Source organism: Oreochromis aureus, linkage group 2 (assembly GCF_013358895.1).
Source record: "Oreochromis aureus strain Israel breed Guangdong linkage group 2, ZZ_aureus, whole genome shotgun sequence".
NCBI lineage: Eukaryota > Metazoa > Chordata > Actinopteri > Cichliformes > Cichlidae > Oreochromis > Oreochromis aureus.
The window spans coordinates 30,076,212-30,091,506 of record NC_052943.1 but is presented as its reverse complement, the minus strand read 5'-3'; the positions used below and the strand labels follow the sequence as shown (position 1 = coordinate 30,091,506).

Here is a 15,295-nt window from a genome sequence, read left to right as displayed (position 1 = left end):
GCCTGGAATTCTTCACTGACACGACACCGACCAGCTCAGAGTTCACCAAACTAAAAAGAAACTACGCTAACCAATCACATTCTGACATTCAGTATGCTGGGTAAATATGAAGCTAGCGTCAGCCGGCTGTTAAAAAAACAAAACAATCCTAACGGGGCGACAAACAGAACTAATTTTGCTGTCCAGAGAGCAGTTGCATGAAGGACCGTCACGCACTCATGCAAGCGTGAGCGTGTGCTGCAGGCTGACAGCGCTTCAAACTAAGAATAAGTAAAGACATCTGAGTTAGTGACCTGCGTTGTTGCAGAGGCTGCATCGATCAGTGCGATCGCTAAACTGCTGGAACTGTGGTGCTGCTCGCTGGTCTCTTTGCTCTGGTCTGCAGGCCGAGCCAACACTTTCACACTTTTCTATTTCAGCTTTAAAGTGTCGTGCGAACCAAAAATAACCTGCAATCTAATCGTCTTGTCTTGGCTTTTCAAAATAAACAGATGAGTGCACCTCTTCTGGCCTTTAATGATTTATTGGCAGCGAGCTGTGAGATAGTCCCACACTGCAGTTCAGTCCGACTGTTAAACCCAGCAGAGGGCAGAGCTCGCGAGCGCTCGCTGCTCCACCTGCAGCGTTAATAAATCCTTTCTGCACCAATGCAACAGTCTTAGTCTTCTTTAAAAACATCTGCAGGTAGAAAAACTGAAACCTTGTGATTATTTGTCCAAAATGATTAAACTGTTTAAATTCAGACTGAGCCCAAAGCATTTCCTTTACCTGAATGTTAATGCAGAGGAAATATTACAGTTGTCATGAATTTAAATACTCAGCTAATTAGTGAGCCTCTGGTCACCCTTAGCAATAAAAGTTTTATATCTTTTTGTTTTAAAGTAACAAAAGTGGAGAAAACTCTTTGTCACAATAAACCAATCTCCACCCACGGTTCCATTTTCTGTTTGTGCTTTTATTCTGAAATCCTTTTTGTGTCTATATTTGCTGTTAGTGAGCGGTCACCTGATATCTGGTTTAGCATCTTTCAGCTCTGTTTTGGCTCGTGTGTTTTCAGCTAATTAACCCTCACTCTGTATTTCTGCTGCTGTTTTATTTTCTCCAGCTGAAAGGACCTTCCTCACTGTTCTGGTTTTAGAGTAAACACACTCAGCCTTAGTTTGAGCTTGCTGAGTGTGTTTACACCTTTATTATTCGATATGTGGCTTGTTTCTGGGGGGCTGGGTACAAAGGCCGCTCAGGTGTAAAGCTCACCTGTACTTGTACACCTAAGTGTAATAATGAAATGCGAGGGTTTCACGTAATCAGCTGTTCTAACCTGTTTGTGAGTCCAGCTGGAAGCGACCGTCTTCGTTCCCAGAGATGATACGGTACACGATGGGATCTGGGGAGCTGCTGTCTCTGGTGAGCGCAGACACGCTCAACACCTCCGACCCCACCGCTGAGGACTCTGGGAGCTGGGCGGTGTACTCGGAACTCAGGAAGACGGGCTGGTAGTCGTCCAGGGAGACCACATCCACTGTCACCGTGGCAACAGAGTGGAGGTGACGAGGCAGGCCGCGGTCAGTGGCCTTCACCTTCAGCTCGAATGTGGTCGGAGTTTCAGGGTTCAGAGGTCGTTCCAGCCGCAGGATCCCAGAAAACTCATCCAGAGAGAAGTAGCCGTCATCGCCGGACAGGAGGGAGTACTTCACCTCGGAGTTTATACCTGAGTACAGGAACACGGACAGGTAAGGTGTGTGAGGGTGTCTCACCTGCTTCTCTGCATCAGGTCAACACTTTTAATAGAGACCTTATCCTGCCCAGGTTAGAAACATTACGACTAAAGCAGTGAAATCTCTTCTAGAGACAGACTGTATAAGCAGACGGCTTTAATCAATTTGTTAATAGAAATAAGTTTAATTATATAAATAAATATACTCAGGTGATCAAGAAACAAATACGTCTCCATTTTACTGTCAGCCGATCCCAGCTGTGATTGGCTGACAGTAAATGAGGCGGTGAGCCAATGAACATAAGCTGTTCTCCCCTTGAGGTCAGGTGTTTTGGATCCAATGAAGGTGTTTCAGGAACTTTGTGTAACAGCGGATGACAGGACTTTGATTTTGCAGAGATGAAAGTCCCATATGTTTGTTTTGAGTTATCGAAAATTGCTTCGAGAGTGTAACTGGAGGCCATCCAGAGTCAGGTTATTACTTTGGTTTGTTGGGTGTAACTGATGAGCTGCTGTGTGGCATCAGGATCCTTTTATCCAAACAGAAAAATATGAATTAGCCATGAAACTGTTATCTAAGCCACATCTGGATTTCCACATAGCGCCAATTAAAAGAATCAAAAGAAAGAATAATCACAAACCGCACGCTTTGAACTCTCAGGGCTGTAAACATGAAAAAAAATCCCACTATTTCTGCACTGTTACACATTTACAGTGGGAGTGTGTGGGTGAAAAGCCCAGCGTGTGTGTTTCTAATGAAAACCACCTCCCCATCAGGAGGCTCGTTAGCCACTAACTCCAGAGCAATAAGAAGAACATTCAGATTCCAGCTCGTGAAATAACGCCTCTATTTTTCTCACTTTTTTTATTTGTTGTCTTCTCTCCTGCTGATTTTCACTCTGGAATTATTCAGGTGAAAACCACGACATGTCTATGAGGTCAGGAGCTAAAACTTTGGATAACGGTTAATTGACGGGTCAGCGTTTTAAAGCTTGCACAAACAGCAGCTTTAGGAGGAAAACACATTTTCATGCTGAATAACAGACTAAGCGGCCTAAAGATGTCACTACAGGTAAAGGTCAAACATTTTCAGAGGATTAGCACTTCAACTACGGTGATTTTCTCTCTGCTGCTCGAGCTCTGCTGCACAGTTTCACCGTCACATCCCACTCCACATCTCGCTTTTGATGCCTGCAGTTTTTTCTCTGCATGCCGAAGTGGTTTTGATTCATTTATCTGGCAAATAAAGCATTAAAAAATAGAAACATATGCGTGAGTCACTGGCGTCTGTGAGAAAGTCGTCAGCACTGAGAAAGAGGACATGCCGCTGCACATCTGAAGGCGGGGCCGGCCTGTTTGGGCTGCGTGTGTCTTACCTGTCTGAATCTGTCCACCTTTGTACAAACTAATGTGTGTGTGCAGTCCCACTGTGATCCACCGTTTGAATGACACATCGAAAACCACACACACCTGCACAAACCGAGCTCTTTCCTTTAATGTGACTTCACCCATTCAGCAATCATGAAAGCAAACTAATTAATAACACGTTTACGACTGCACTGGCAATCTGCAGCAAAGTGTGGCCGCTCGCCTCAGTAAGAGGGGGCTGGGGTACATCAGCGATACGTGTGCTGATTACAAAACCCGGAGCTTTACATGAATCACAGGAAGGAGGAGCAGCACAAAGGAAACCACAAAGACAGAAGTGAACACGCAGCTCCACCTCTGCACAAATAATACCAACCAATGCGAAACACTGGCTGCTTCTTACTCTTCTTATCTGGATTTAGAGCAAGTGGCCTACAAGTGTAGCATTAACAGATTTTTGAAGTGAATAATATTTAAAAATGGTTTGACAAAAATAAATCATCATGAAGAAGACCAAATTTGTGGTATTTGGTAAAAAAAAAAAAAAATACAAATACAAATACAAGGTTTAACAAAGAAAGTCTTTACTCGTGTTCAAGATAACTCTGTAACTCTTTGATTTCGTAGAGCTGAAAAAAGCGCAGCTGATGTGTGAAGTTCATTCATTTGTTGCCAGAAAGTATTCTGAATATTGTGTGAGAGGGACACCAGTGGGCCTACAGTTTAAGGCTGTGATGAATCTAAAGATGCAAAAAGTGTTTCTGTATTCATACGTGTGTAACTGTTCACACAGAGATGTTCATGGCAATGTTCCCTCTAATTTTTCACATGTCTGAGCGAACACACAAACTCCCTGAGCGATCCCTTGGACCACTGTGAGCAACATCAGACGTGTGCACTGTGGTCACTCCAGCATCTAATCCATCCAAGTTACATGGTTTATTAAAATAATCAAATTACAGCATTTACATTTATGTTAGACTACTTTTAATTAACTGTTTTAGCCCACTTACAATGAAAATGTAAAAAAAATCTAGTCATTGACCTGTGTAGTATGTTAACATTATTGGAAGTAAAAATAACTTGAACTCCAATTTTGAAAACACAACTTTCTTTCTTTTTAAAAAAAGCTCTGACTTGTATTATGAGTCTGTGGTCTGGGAGAGAGTCCTGTAACTCTCTGTCTGCAAAATATAGTAGATAATGACCAATGCTGGGCAATTAATTATATAGTTACTTCTTCAAAAAAGTAACTCAGTTTGGCAAACAACAAAGATTTTTGCAGCTATTTTTTTTAAATGCAGCCAAGGCATTTTTTAAAATAAACATTTCAAACTATGTACAGAACAATCAGCTGTTCTGTATCAAATCTGATGCCACACAAATTATTTGTGCCACTCCAAAAAATAATTTCTGTCCCCTATGAGATAAAAGAGAACAACAGCCTGATACCTGCAGGCCTGACAACAGGAGATGTATCACTCCTGTAACACCTGTGACATTCAGTACTCGCCTCATTGTTCTGACACACACAACAAAACTACACTACACACTAACTACACAAGATTTGCGCTAAACGTCGCAAATCTCTCACATATCAAAGCACCGCCGTCACTCCTAAAACTTCCCCCCGTTTCTTAACAACTAGATGCCACGTTGCCATATCATTTTTTGATTGGTCGACATGGTACTTTTTTGGACGAATAGGAAAGGGAGAGGGGTGGAGTTTGTTTTGCTCCCAGGCGGAGAGTGCTTCGAGCCTTTTTCTTATAAAACGCCGTTTTTACCGTTTATTCCCGCAGTAAATATAAACAACGACAGTATTCAGGAAGAAAACCAAACATTGCATATTTTTTTTTTATCACAACTCTGGTTTTACGTGGCCTATCAACACAATTTAAAAACTGGTATAAAGTCCACACTTTTTCCGTCAATTGTTCTGTCTGTCCTGCTCACATCTCCAATGGTTGTACACGTTGTCATTAACGTGGCTTCACTCCACATCAGCAACGCCGCTTTGTACATAAGGTGTCGGCAAATAAGGACGCTGTCATAGCCTGTCAACCACGTTGATTATCTGCTTATATACGAATATAAATCGCATTATTGGCTGGACTTTGGGATAAGGTGGCATCGTTCTAATACAATATGGGAGCAGCCAGTCACTCACTGACTAACACTGCAAAACAGAATTGTTAAAGTATTAATTTTAATTTCAATTCAGGTTAATTTTTTTGTGCGCAACACAGATTTTCTGTGCGCAGAGACCGTGCCAGCAGTGCGCAATTGCGCACGTGCGCAGCTTAGATGGAACATTGGTTCATGGTAACTGTTACTATTTTATTTTGTATTTTTTTTATATTTACATGTTGGAAATAAAAAGCAGTGAAACTTTTGTGACAAACTTTAGCGTTCGACGACTTCTCGTCAACAGCAGTGTCAATGCAGAAATGTCATTAAAGTTTCAAGTGATGCGTGAATCTGCGTGCACACTTCAAATGTTTATGAAACTCTGATGACGTCACCGAGCAATCAGCCAGCAAATGGTTCTGAAAAATAAGCATCTTTCGTTTCATGTCCAAACTTTTCCCTCTACACTCACAAATTACACATCAAAGCACAGGCGTGTTTGCCCTCCATCCCCCCCACCCCACCCCACAGACACTGATCAGAGCTCTCACACAGATGTTGGCTGTCCTTAAAATAACTACAAAATCTGCATATAAAACTATTTATCATTAATTAATTTTTATCATTATTAAAGTTTTCTCTAGATTTAATTTTTAAAATGTCATTTTAAAAATGTAAAGCAACACCTGTAAATAAAAAAGGCAGTGTTTACAGTAATTCAGGACTACCCACACTGCATGAAATAATAACAGACGTCCAAATGTGACACCAAAGCCAAGTTAAACAGCTTTTATGGCTGACATTATTTTTAGCTGCTTTTGTAGTGGGCTTTGGTTTTGCTTTGTCATTAAGACACACCCACACATTTTCACACATTAACGAGGACACGCAGACACGCGACAGACTGCAGGAAGCGCAGCAGCTCTGACGTCACGTTTAAAAGCAGAAATGTGGCCGTAAAAATCAAAATCCAAACGTGTGTCGCAGGGTAAAAGTTCAGGTTTGAAATGCTCTGCAGACTCTAATGAAAACAGATTAATTAGGATTCTTTGTTTTAGAGCGCAATGTTTTTAGAAAGAGTCGGTTATAACTGAAGCTAAAAATGTAAAATGAGTGAGGTGCTCATGCTGCAGGGGTCAAAGGTTAAAAGCTACGTGACGCAGATAATTCCCATCACAGCTGGAACAACACAGCAAAGGTGAACTTCAGGTGGGTGTTTCATGGACGGCTTTGCCTTTATTATGTTTGGGATCAGTCAAACCACACACACACACACACACAGGCACGCCTGAGCATCAGGCTTTAAGGTGTAAAAAGGGCCGATGATACCAGAATGAAGGGTTTGTCCCAACATGTTCGGACCTGACAGAAACAACTCAGTGTTCACTTTGTCTAGTTATTCCACCTTTGCCGCACCCACAGCGATACGTCAAACTGAGCAGCAGCAGCTCACCTGTGTCGGGGTCCTTGGCGTACACCACAGCGACCGGCGTGCGGACCGTGGTGTTGTCGAACACGGTGACCTCGTAGTGGCTGGACGAGAAGCGGGGCGGGTTGTCATTCATGTCTTGGACCATCAGCAGGATGTCGGCCTGACAGGATCGACCCCCGCCATCCGTCGCCTTCACCACCAGGTTGAACTCCACGTTCCTCTCGCGGTCCAGCACGGCCAGCGTGAAAAGCTCACCTGGGACAGGTGTACGACACACAACCATCAAACCGTGGAACACAAACATCCCCAAAACAAGGCCAACGTATCTCCACACTAAAGACTATTTTTGCATGTTGGTCATGCACATGCAGATGATGACGTATGTCTTATAATTAAAGTATCAGCAGTCATCTTCATCTTGCCTCACTAAACAAAAGTGTCTGCGTTTCCTGTTCTGAACATTTGATAAGCAATAAAATATTCAAGAAATACCCCAGCCACGAAGGACAGGCGTCCGCTAATGAGCAGCTTAAAGAGACCGCACACGTTATTCATCGCCATGACACCAACATCGTGTGACTGTGGTTATGCTCATTTACAGGTGACAGTTTTAGGCCTGAGTATTATAAACTTATATTACTCAGTCATATGTTAAAACTTTTTGTCGTTTTGTCACGGGAACCGCAGGATGCTTAACTCAAGTGTTTCAGTGTTTCATGCACACCTTGCTGAAGTTTGGCTCCTGTGAAGCTGTGAGCATGTCTCTGATTATTTTGGATACTATTTTGCTGCAGGAATCACAGCTTGTAAAGGCTTTATGGGGAACTGATAGTCTTTGAATTCCTGCTTTAGGATTTTTGGGCTCATTCTCAGCTTCCTGGGCTTTACGGCGTTAAGGCGCGCCTCTTTTGAAGCCCAAGTTTTCAGTGCTAATGCCTTCAGCTCGGCCTCGGGTTGAGCCCGTTGTGTTTTTTTAGTCTGCAGTGGATGCTAAGGTGTGTTTAGGATCACTGTGCTCTGCTACGAGCCATCCACTTATGGAGTCTTTCCCTTTCTTCCTGATGCACCACCACAGAGAGGAGTTCTTTTCATAGATCCTCCATTCTTTGTTCTCCAAACGTCTTTCTAACAAAAACTTTTTTTTTAAACTGTTTCAAGAAGGTACTGGGATCCTTCTGATGTTCAGACTTCCAGAGGAAAGCTTTTCTTCTGATGACTCTTTCATGAAGGTCAGGAGCTTTGATTTGCCTTCAAGCCCAACCAAGAACTTTCTGTGGAAGTTTTCTTGCTTTTCTGAACTTTAAAAGCTCCACTTAGAACCTTCATTTCTTTATTACATTATTTTTTTTTAAATGATCTAAGTATCTGCACCAGGTGGACACTTAGAGGAGGATTGTTTGGACAAGATTTGAAAAGTCTGCACAGTCTGGGGCTGTAAGAGCCCAAATTTGCACCCTCAAACTCTCGCTGAGAGGGACGCCGTGCACTGACGTCAAACAGACACCATCATACCTGTCCTGTGTTCCAGGTGGAACTTGTCGGCATCTGGCCCGTGGAGGGTGTAGGAGATCTGGCCATTAGTGCCCACGTCTGGATCAGAAGCTGAAACCTTGAGCACAAACACGCTGGAGGGGGAGTTTTCCATCACCACCTCTGTGTACACCAGCTGCAGCAGGAGGATAATAACAATAATCAGACCTGCATTTACTGGGTGGGTTTCAGTTAAGCTACTCAGCGTTGGATTAAAGAGAAAAAACAGGAAGCAGCAGAAACACACCTACAGAGAGGAAAAAAAGGTCACGTCAAGTAAGTCGTTACTTACATCTGAACTCTGACACGATAACATACGGCACAAAGATGGCGAGGGGAGGGATGGATGGATGGATGGATGCATGTGTGGATGGGTGGGTGGATGGATGGATGCATGTGTGGATGGATGGATGGATGTATACATGGATAAGTGGATGGGTGGATGTATGCATGGATGGATGGGTGGGTGGATGCATGGATGGATGGATGGATTTATACATACATGGATGGATGGATAGGTTGATGGATGTATGGATGCACGGATGGATGGATGGATAGGTTGATGGATGTATGGATGCATGTGTGGATGGATGGATGCATGTGTGGATGGATGGGTGGATGGATGGATGTATACATGGATAAGAGGATGGGTGGATGTATGCATGGATGGATGGGTGGGTGGATGCATGGATGGATGGATGGATGTATACATGGATGGATGGATGGATGGATAGGTTGATGGATGTATGGATGTATGGATGCACGGATGGATGGATGGATGGGTGGATGGATGGGTGGATGTATACATGGATGGGTGGATGGATGGATTTATAATGTCACAATTAACTGTTTAATAAACATGTTACAAACCTACCACAAACCTTCTAAGTGTAATAAATATATTATTAATTACTTATTAACTGCTTATGATGCAACACTTCATAAAATCTTGTTTTAAGAAGACTTGGTGTCAAAGCCAGTTTTATAACTGGCTTATAAAGACTTAAAAGGACTTTATTAACTGTTAACTAAAGATTATTCATGCAAATGTTATTTACTTGGTTTCAGTAAAACAATATGTGATTATGATAGAGATATTTCTCTTGGTTGCTGGATGATAAGTGATCTATGATGGCGAACATTTCACGCATCCTTTATCTGTCTCCATTAAACTCTAGTAATGACTGTGAGGAAACAGACAGGGAGAAATACTGGCTTTATACTGAGACCTCCTTTAATATTAAATGTTACATGAAGTCAAGACTAATCTTTAGCTCAGTTTCATAAATTAGCCTCAGGGGCTTTACAGCCTGTACAGGAAGCAGCAGCTTTTGTCTTTACTCTTAATGTTGAGATGTTCCCAGAAGCACCTTTACAAGAAAAACAAACGCTTTAAAAAATAAAGGTGCTCTGGACCGGCGCTGCTGCACTGGGCCCCGGTCCAGATGGGCCTGGGCCCCCTTTCCCTGGCGGGTCGCGGAGTATGGGGGTGCCTACTGGGGTCAGCGGGGGAGCTGGCCCCAGGGAGGGGTCACTTGCCCCTCCCTTCCTTCCCTCCCCATCTCCAGCTGCCTCCCTCTTCCCGCTCCACCACAATCACCCACACATGCAGGGCCTTGGGGTAGGGGTGTGTCACCAGGGTGCAGAGGAGGCATCCCCCCCCTCTGTACCCTTCTGGCTGCCTCTGCCTCAATTTTATCTCACAACTTAGACATTCACATTACTCACACTCTCATTACACATACATATAGGATCTTGGGGGTGGGCACGCAACACGGAATCCAAATTACCATCAGGGTGTACACCTCACCCCTGGCGTCGTTGCCCACCTCTCAATTTTAAATACACGTAGACATTGAGGGCTATCAGGAGGGGCTATGCGCTTACCTGCTGCTCTCTGGCAGGTAGCTCCATGCCCTCCTGGGTTTTAAATGCACCTTAGAACACACATACATCAACACTACATATGAGCGGGTGGAGGGAGGTTTGGAGTCTTCTCACACCCCCGTTCTCTGCGGCCTGTTGGAGCGGGGGGGCTAGGAGGAGGAGTTGGCCGTCCGACTGGGGTCTGGAATGTGGGGCCTCCCTGCTGCTGCGGAGTCGGGGCGGTCTGCTTCTCCCCACCGCAGGGAAAAGGGTAACACCACCTGGGTCTGGGTGCAGTTTCCCCCTCCAGGGGCAAGGGTACCTAGACCCGTTTCTTAGAGTACGCTTGGGGAGTGTGACTGTGTGTACATTTTTACACGTTGTCTCCACGTTGGTTGAGTGTGGAGTAATTGCATATGAGAGCATGAGGGTGGGAATGGATGTTTGTATCTGTGTGTGCCTGTATGTCTGTGTCTATATGTCAGGTTGGGTATCAGACGCCACCTCTCTGGGGACATCTCAGGCCCTCCAAGGTTTGGAGGCCTATCTCCCCCCACCACTTCCCCTGCCGCGCGGCAGACGCCCTCAGACATCGGTGGGTTGGTGGTTCTTTGTGTCCGGGGATGGGCGCCCAGGTACACACCAGCTCACTCCTTGGCGGCTGCTTATCGGGGCCTGGAGCCTGGGGCTCGCTCGGGCCACTTCGGAGGTGGGGTGCCCTCGGCCTCTCGGCCTTGGCCTTGGTCACTCAGGCACAGCTGGCTGCCGGCGGAGCTCACGGGCACGTCACTGCAACCCCCCCTGGCTTCTGCTTCCCGGCTGCTGAGTGACCCCTCATCTGGGGCTCTCCTCAGCTCTTTCTGGGATAGCAGCGCTGCCCCTCTGTTGGTCTTCCTTGGTCTCTTGTGTTCTGGGGCCTCTGGATGTCTGGAGTTTTGATCTCCTCCATACCTGCTTCATGCCCTGGAGGACGGGGGTGTGGCCCCCCACACCCTCTAGCAGATCATTGCATGAAGGAACCTTTTAAATACAAGCGCGTTCATGCTCACAGGTGTACACACGGGTGATCACACACACAAACTACACCCTTTTTGGCTCCTACCTCAAAGCACACTGTGCGCTGTCGATCTTACGTGCTGCACAATAATGTTTAATATTTAGTATTTACTGTCATATTCCCATATATCATTGTGATCTTGTTTATTACTCTCGTTTTCTTCTGCTTGTTTTCTTTTTTCTTTCTCAACAGGTGATCCAGGTGATCGATATATGTATTTTTTGTCTGCTTATTCTGTTGGTTTTTGTTTTTTGCCCTTTTCCCCCGTCCCTCTTCTCAGGTTTTTTTCTTTCCCTCTTTCTTTCTCCCCTTTCTTTCCCCCAGTCAAGTCTGTCCCGTATTCAGCAAGTGAAAATAAAATAAACAATAAAAGGTGAATCAAATGAACCATTACGGCAAGGCTGGGATGGTCAATTTGGTAAAGTAAATCCGTAGGGCATCTTTCTTCGCCTTTAGACAATAATTCTGATGGCAAAAGAGCCAAACGGGACAGGCAAAAAAAATAAAAATAAAAAAATAAATAAAAATAAAGGTGCAAAAACAGCCCAGCGTGCACTTCCCCTTTACCATTTTCACTCTGAGAGGCTTCCATGCGTCTAACTGCAGAGCTGAAGTCACCTGTACTCACCTGCTCACACAGCGGGCTGTTGTCATTGATGTCCAGCACATGGACGTCCACGCTGATGGGAGCCTCAAACTTGCCGTCGGTGGCCGTGACTCTCAAGGCGTATCTGTCTCTGGCCTCTCGGTCCAGGCTCTCCTTCACGATCAAACCCCACTGGCCCTCGTCCACCTGCACGATGGCGAACTGGCCCAGTGGGTCTCCGGCTGCAAGGAGCAAGAAGGATGTGAGTGACAGCAGAGAGGCAGGGCTTCATGCTCTCAGAGGTAGAAAGCCGTGAGCACTGTTGCTTTAAGCTTCTACCAGAAAAGCTCGCCTTGTCCTTCAATCTGCTGAAGCATCAGACATGTGATCACGTTAATGAGCGTGAATTCAGCTTTTCTCTTCTGATCTTTACTTTTGTGACTCAAACTTTTGGATAAATGTTCATCGGTTTACTTTGGGGGGTGGGGGGGTCAGCATGGATGATTGACTAACCTGTCCCACTTTGAACCTTATCAGATCAGTCAGACCCTCCTGTTTATCCCGGTTTGCAGTTTGGTGTGAGGGAAAATCAACTTTTTATTCTTTCCTGACTCCCTGTAGCTGAAGTTTGAATATTTATTTCTTTTCTGATTTGATTCCTTTTATTTCTCTTCCAGACTTTTTATTTTAATCATGTTTTTATACACTGTTTGACCTCAGCTGTCCTCACCTCTCAGTCTTCACTCTTACTTCGGTCTAATATGTCTTGCTGCATTTTTTATCTGTTGGTCTCATTTAAGTTTTATTTTTTAATATATTTTCTCCGAGTCCTGTTTATTGTTATTCCCTCTGCTGTGACTTTAAGGCACCTCAGGTTAGCTTGTTGTTTTTAAATGTTCTGCATCAATATTAAGTATCTATAACTCAGTCGAACACCCCCCCTCCCCCAAAGCACCAAATAATCAGAGCAATCCCCCAAAATATTAAATATATGATAATGTGAGAGTAGCAACACTACAGACAGAACCTAAAGACACAAACACACTCTGCTCTGAAAACTTTTCCTGATGTTTATGTGTCAACGTTTCAGTCTGCAGATAAACGTGTTACACTTCATGTTATGGATGTGAGAAACAATCGCCTCGCTTTGTAAATGGTAAATGGTAAATGGCCTGTATTTATACAGCGCTTTAATAGTCCCTAAGGACCCCAAAGCGCTTTACATATCCAGCTGACTAATAAAGAGTTTAAATTAATCTTCTGATGTTTTTGTTTCTGTATCTGGAAAATAATCTGTGCACCATTTTGGCAGGAATTCAGCACCAAACTCATATTTTTGTCTTTTTTTTTTTTTTTTAAAGAGACAGAAGTGAAGAAAATTTTGCTCTATATTGTTGTTTTTCCTTTCATTATATATATTTTTATTTGTATTATTTAGCACTGGAAAAACTCTTTGGACAGATGAAACCAGGATGAAGATGAAGCAGAATGAAGGAGAGAAAAGTGCATGCATCCACATCCTCTGTCTAACATGGCGGAGGCGTTGTTATGGCCTGGGCCTGTATGGCTGCAGTGGAGCTGGCTCTCTGGTGATTAATGATGATGTCACAGCTAATAGAAGCAGCAGGATGAAGTGTGATGTGTACAGACCTCTGCACAGCTTCACAGCAGAGCAGATGATAATGACCCAAAGTAAACTGCAAAAGCAACCTGAGAGCATCTCAACACAGAGAAATTAGGTATTCTTCAAGGTTTTCATAAGAAAGACTGGAGAGGAAAAAAACTCCTTACATTTAAAATGATTTTACAATAAAGGGAGAGGAACTCTGTCACTCCTGAACAGTTAGTATTTAGCCATAAAGAACACAGGACGTTCTTTATGGCTTCGGCTGCCTTCACTGGGAGTCAGATTAGCATTTTTACAGCGTGAAGCATCTCAAACAGCCCCCAGAACAACAATCTGAATGTTTGTGTAATTGCAAAGTTAAAGGAATGAAATATAGGAGGAAAAAACAAACAGAATAGAAAATCGTCTTATGGTGATGGGAGTAAAATCCTCTCATCAATCACAGCAGAGGTGGGCAGGCTTTGTTTCTGTTTTCGCTTCTTAGAGCAGAGCAAATGTCAGCATCAGACAAACCTTCTATTATAAATAATTCCAAAGCAAATACTCGTCTGTTAGGAAAACCGCAGTGTGACAGAGAGCTCCTTTAGAACGGTTTAACTGTCTGGGGAAAAACAGGATTTGCATTAATTCGAGGCTTTGTTTTGTTGGTAGCTGCAGGGCAACCTGTTGGTATTCTCCCCTCGTTAGCTGGCAGTGCAGTGCGATTAATCTGAGGCTCAATAATATCGACGCTCTGCTGGGGGTGATTAACACAGATCACATTTCACCTCATTAACGTCTTTGTAACAGAGCGGCCACTCTTTCGACGGGACGCTGATTAAGACGTAAACACGGACAAAACAACACCGCTGACACAGGCACACACACTTAATGCCCAGACACGCAAGAGCAAAACAAACAGGCTCAAATCTACGAACACACACACCCATGAACACACCTGTGATGTAACACGTGATGAGGCGGTTCTCCAGCGACACATCAGCGTCCGTGGTCGTCATGTAGACAATGGGTTCGTAGGGGGTGCTGTTCTCCACCACCGAGCCGCGGTACACTTCCTCTGTGAATTTTGGCGGGTTGTCGTTCTCGTCCGTCACCATCACCTCCACCAGGACGCTGGATGACAGTTTTGCGTTGCCGCCGTGGTCGGTGGCAACCACGTTGAACCTGTACACCCTGGTCACCTCGCAGTCGGTCTCCCGCAGCGTGGTGATCCAGCCGCTCTCCCCGTCGATGGAGAACACCTCAGTAATGGCCAACGCAGTGTCATCGGGCAGCGGCTCCAAGGTGTAGGTCACCACACCGTTGGTGTCTGTGTCCGGGTCGTTGGCCGTTACCTAAAGGTGGAAACGTGCAGAGAGTTGTGCTGAGACTGTATCTGAACATGGGATGCTGTTGCAGAATCCAGGTGTTTCTTTAGCTCAGGCACTGCTGCAGGATTTTACTAAGCTAAGCTAATGCTAAAATAATCAGAAAACCAGGGAAACATCCATAATTCAGCTTTTTCAGAGGTATGCAGAGTTTACCTGTTATCACAGCTTCTGAAAACTCCAAATCAGCTTCTTTTGAGGCAACCGAGAAAAACTGACACCAAAAGTGCCAAAAACCTGCAGTTTCTCTGGTGTCCAGCAGAGGATCCAGCAGAGAGTCAGTCCCACAGACTCCCATGTTAGAATACGTTTACAACCTGATGCTCAAACTATTTTGGTCTCTATAGAATTTCTCCCTTCACAACACGGGGGGAGAATTATTCTATAACTCACTTTTTTAAATTGGATTAAGGCTTACTGTCGGCATTATTAGGGGCATAGCCTCTTTAGTCGTGTCCAAATTCATAGGCTGCATCCTCCTGAGGACCCGGCCTTTGCGGTCTATGTGGGCTGGGTCCTCCAAAGGCCGGGTAGGCCGGAAGTGAGCAGCTGTGAAATTGGACGGTCTAGCCTTCAGATTTCTGTCACGAGCTGTCTCGGTGGAGTTTAATAAACTCA

The 15,295-nt window shown here is 44.5% G+C and overlaps 1 protein-coding gene across 1 annotated transcript in view; it reads right to left on the bottom strand.

Annotated features, from left to right (window-relative positions):
- fat2 (FAT atypical cadherin 2) overlaps positions 1–15,295 on the bottom strand; it is a 97,729-nt gene that overhangs the window by 35,901 nt on the left and 46,533 nt on the right. The window contains exons 12-16 of the mRNA XM_031746293.2: positions 14,248–14,644; positions 11,726–11,925; positions 8,157–8,310; positions 6,666–6,899; positions 1,319–1,708 (exon numbers count right to left, since the gene is read on the bottom strand). Of these exons, the coding sequence (XP_031602153.2) occupies positions 1,319–1,708; positions 6,666–6,899; positions 8,157–8,310; positions 11,726–11,925; positions 14,248–14,644 (1,375 nt within the window). The remainder of the gene's footprint in view (positions 1–1,318; positions 1,709–6,665; positions 6,900–8,156; positions 8,311–11,725; positions 11,926–14,247; positions 14,645–15,295) is intronic.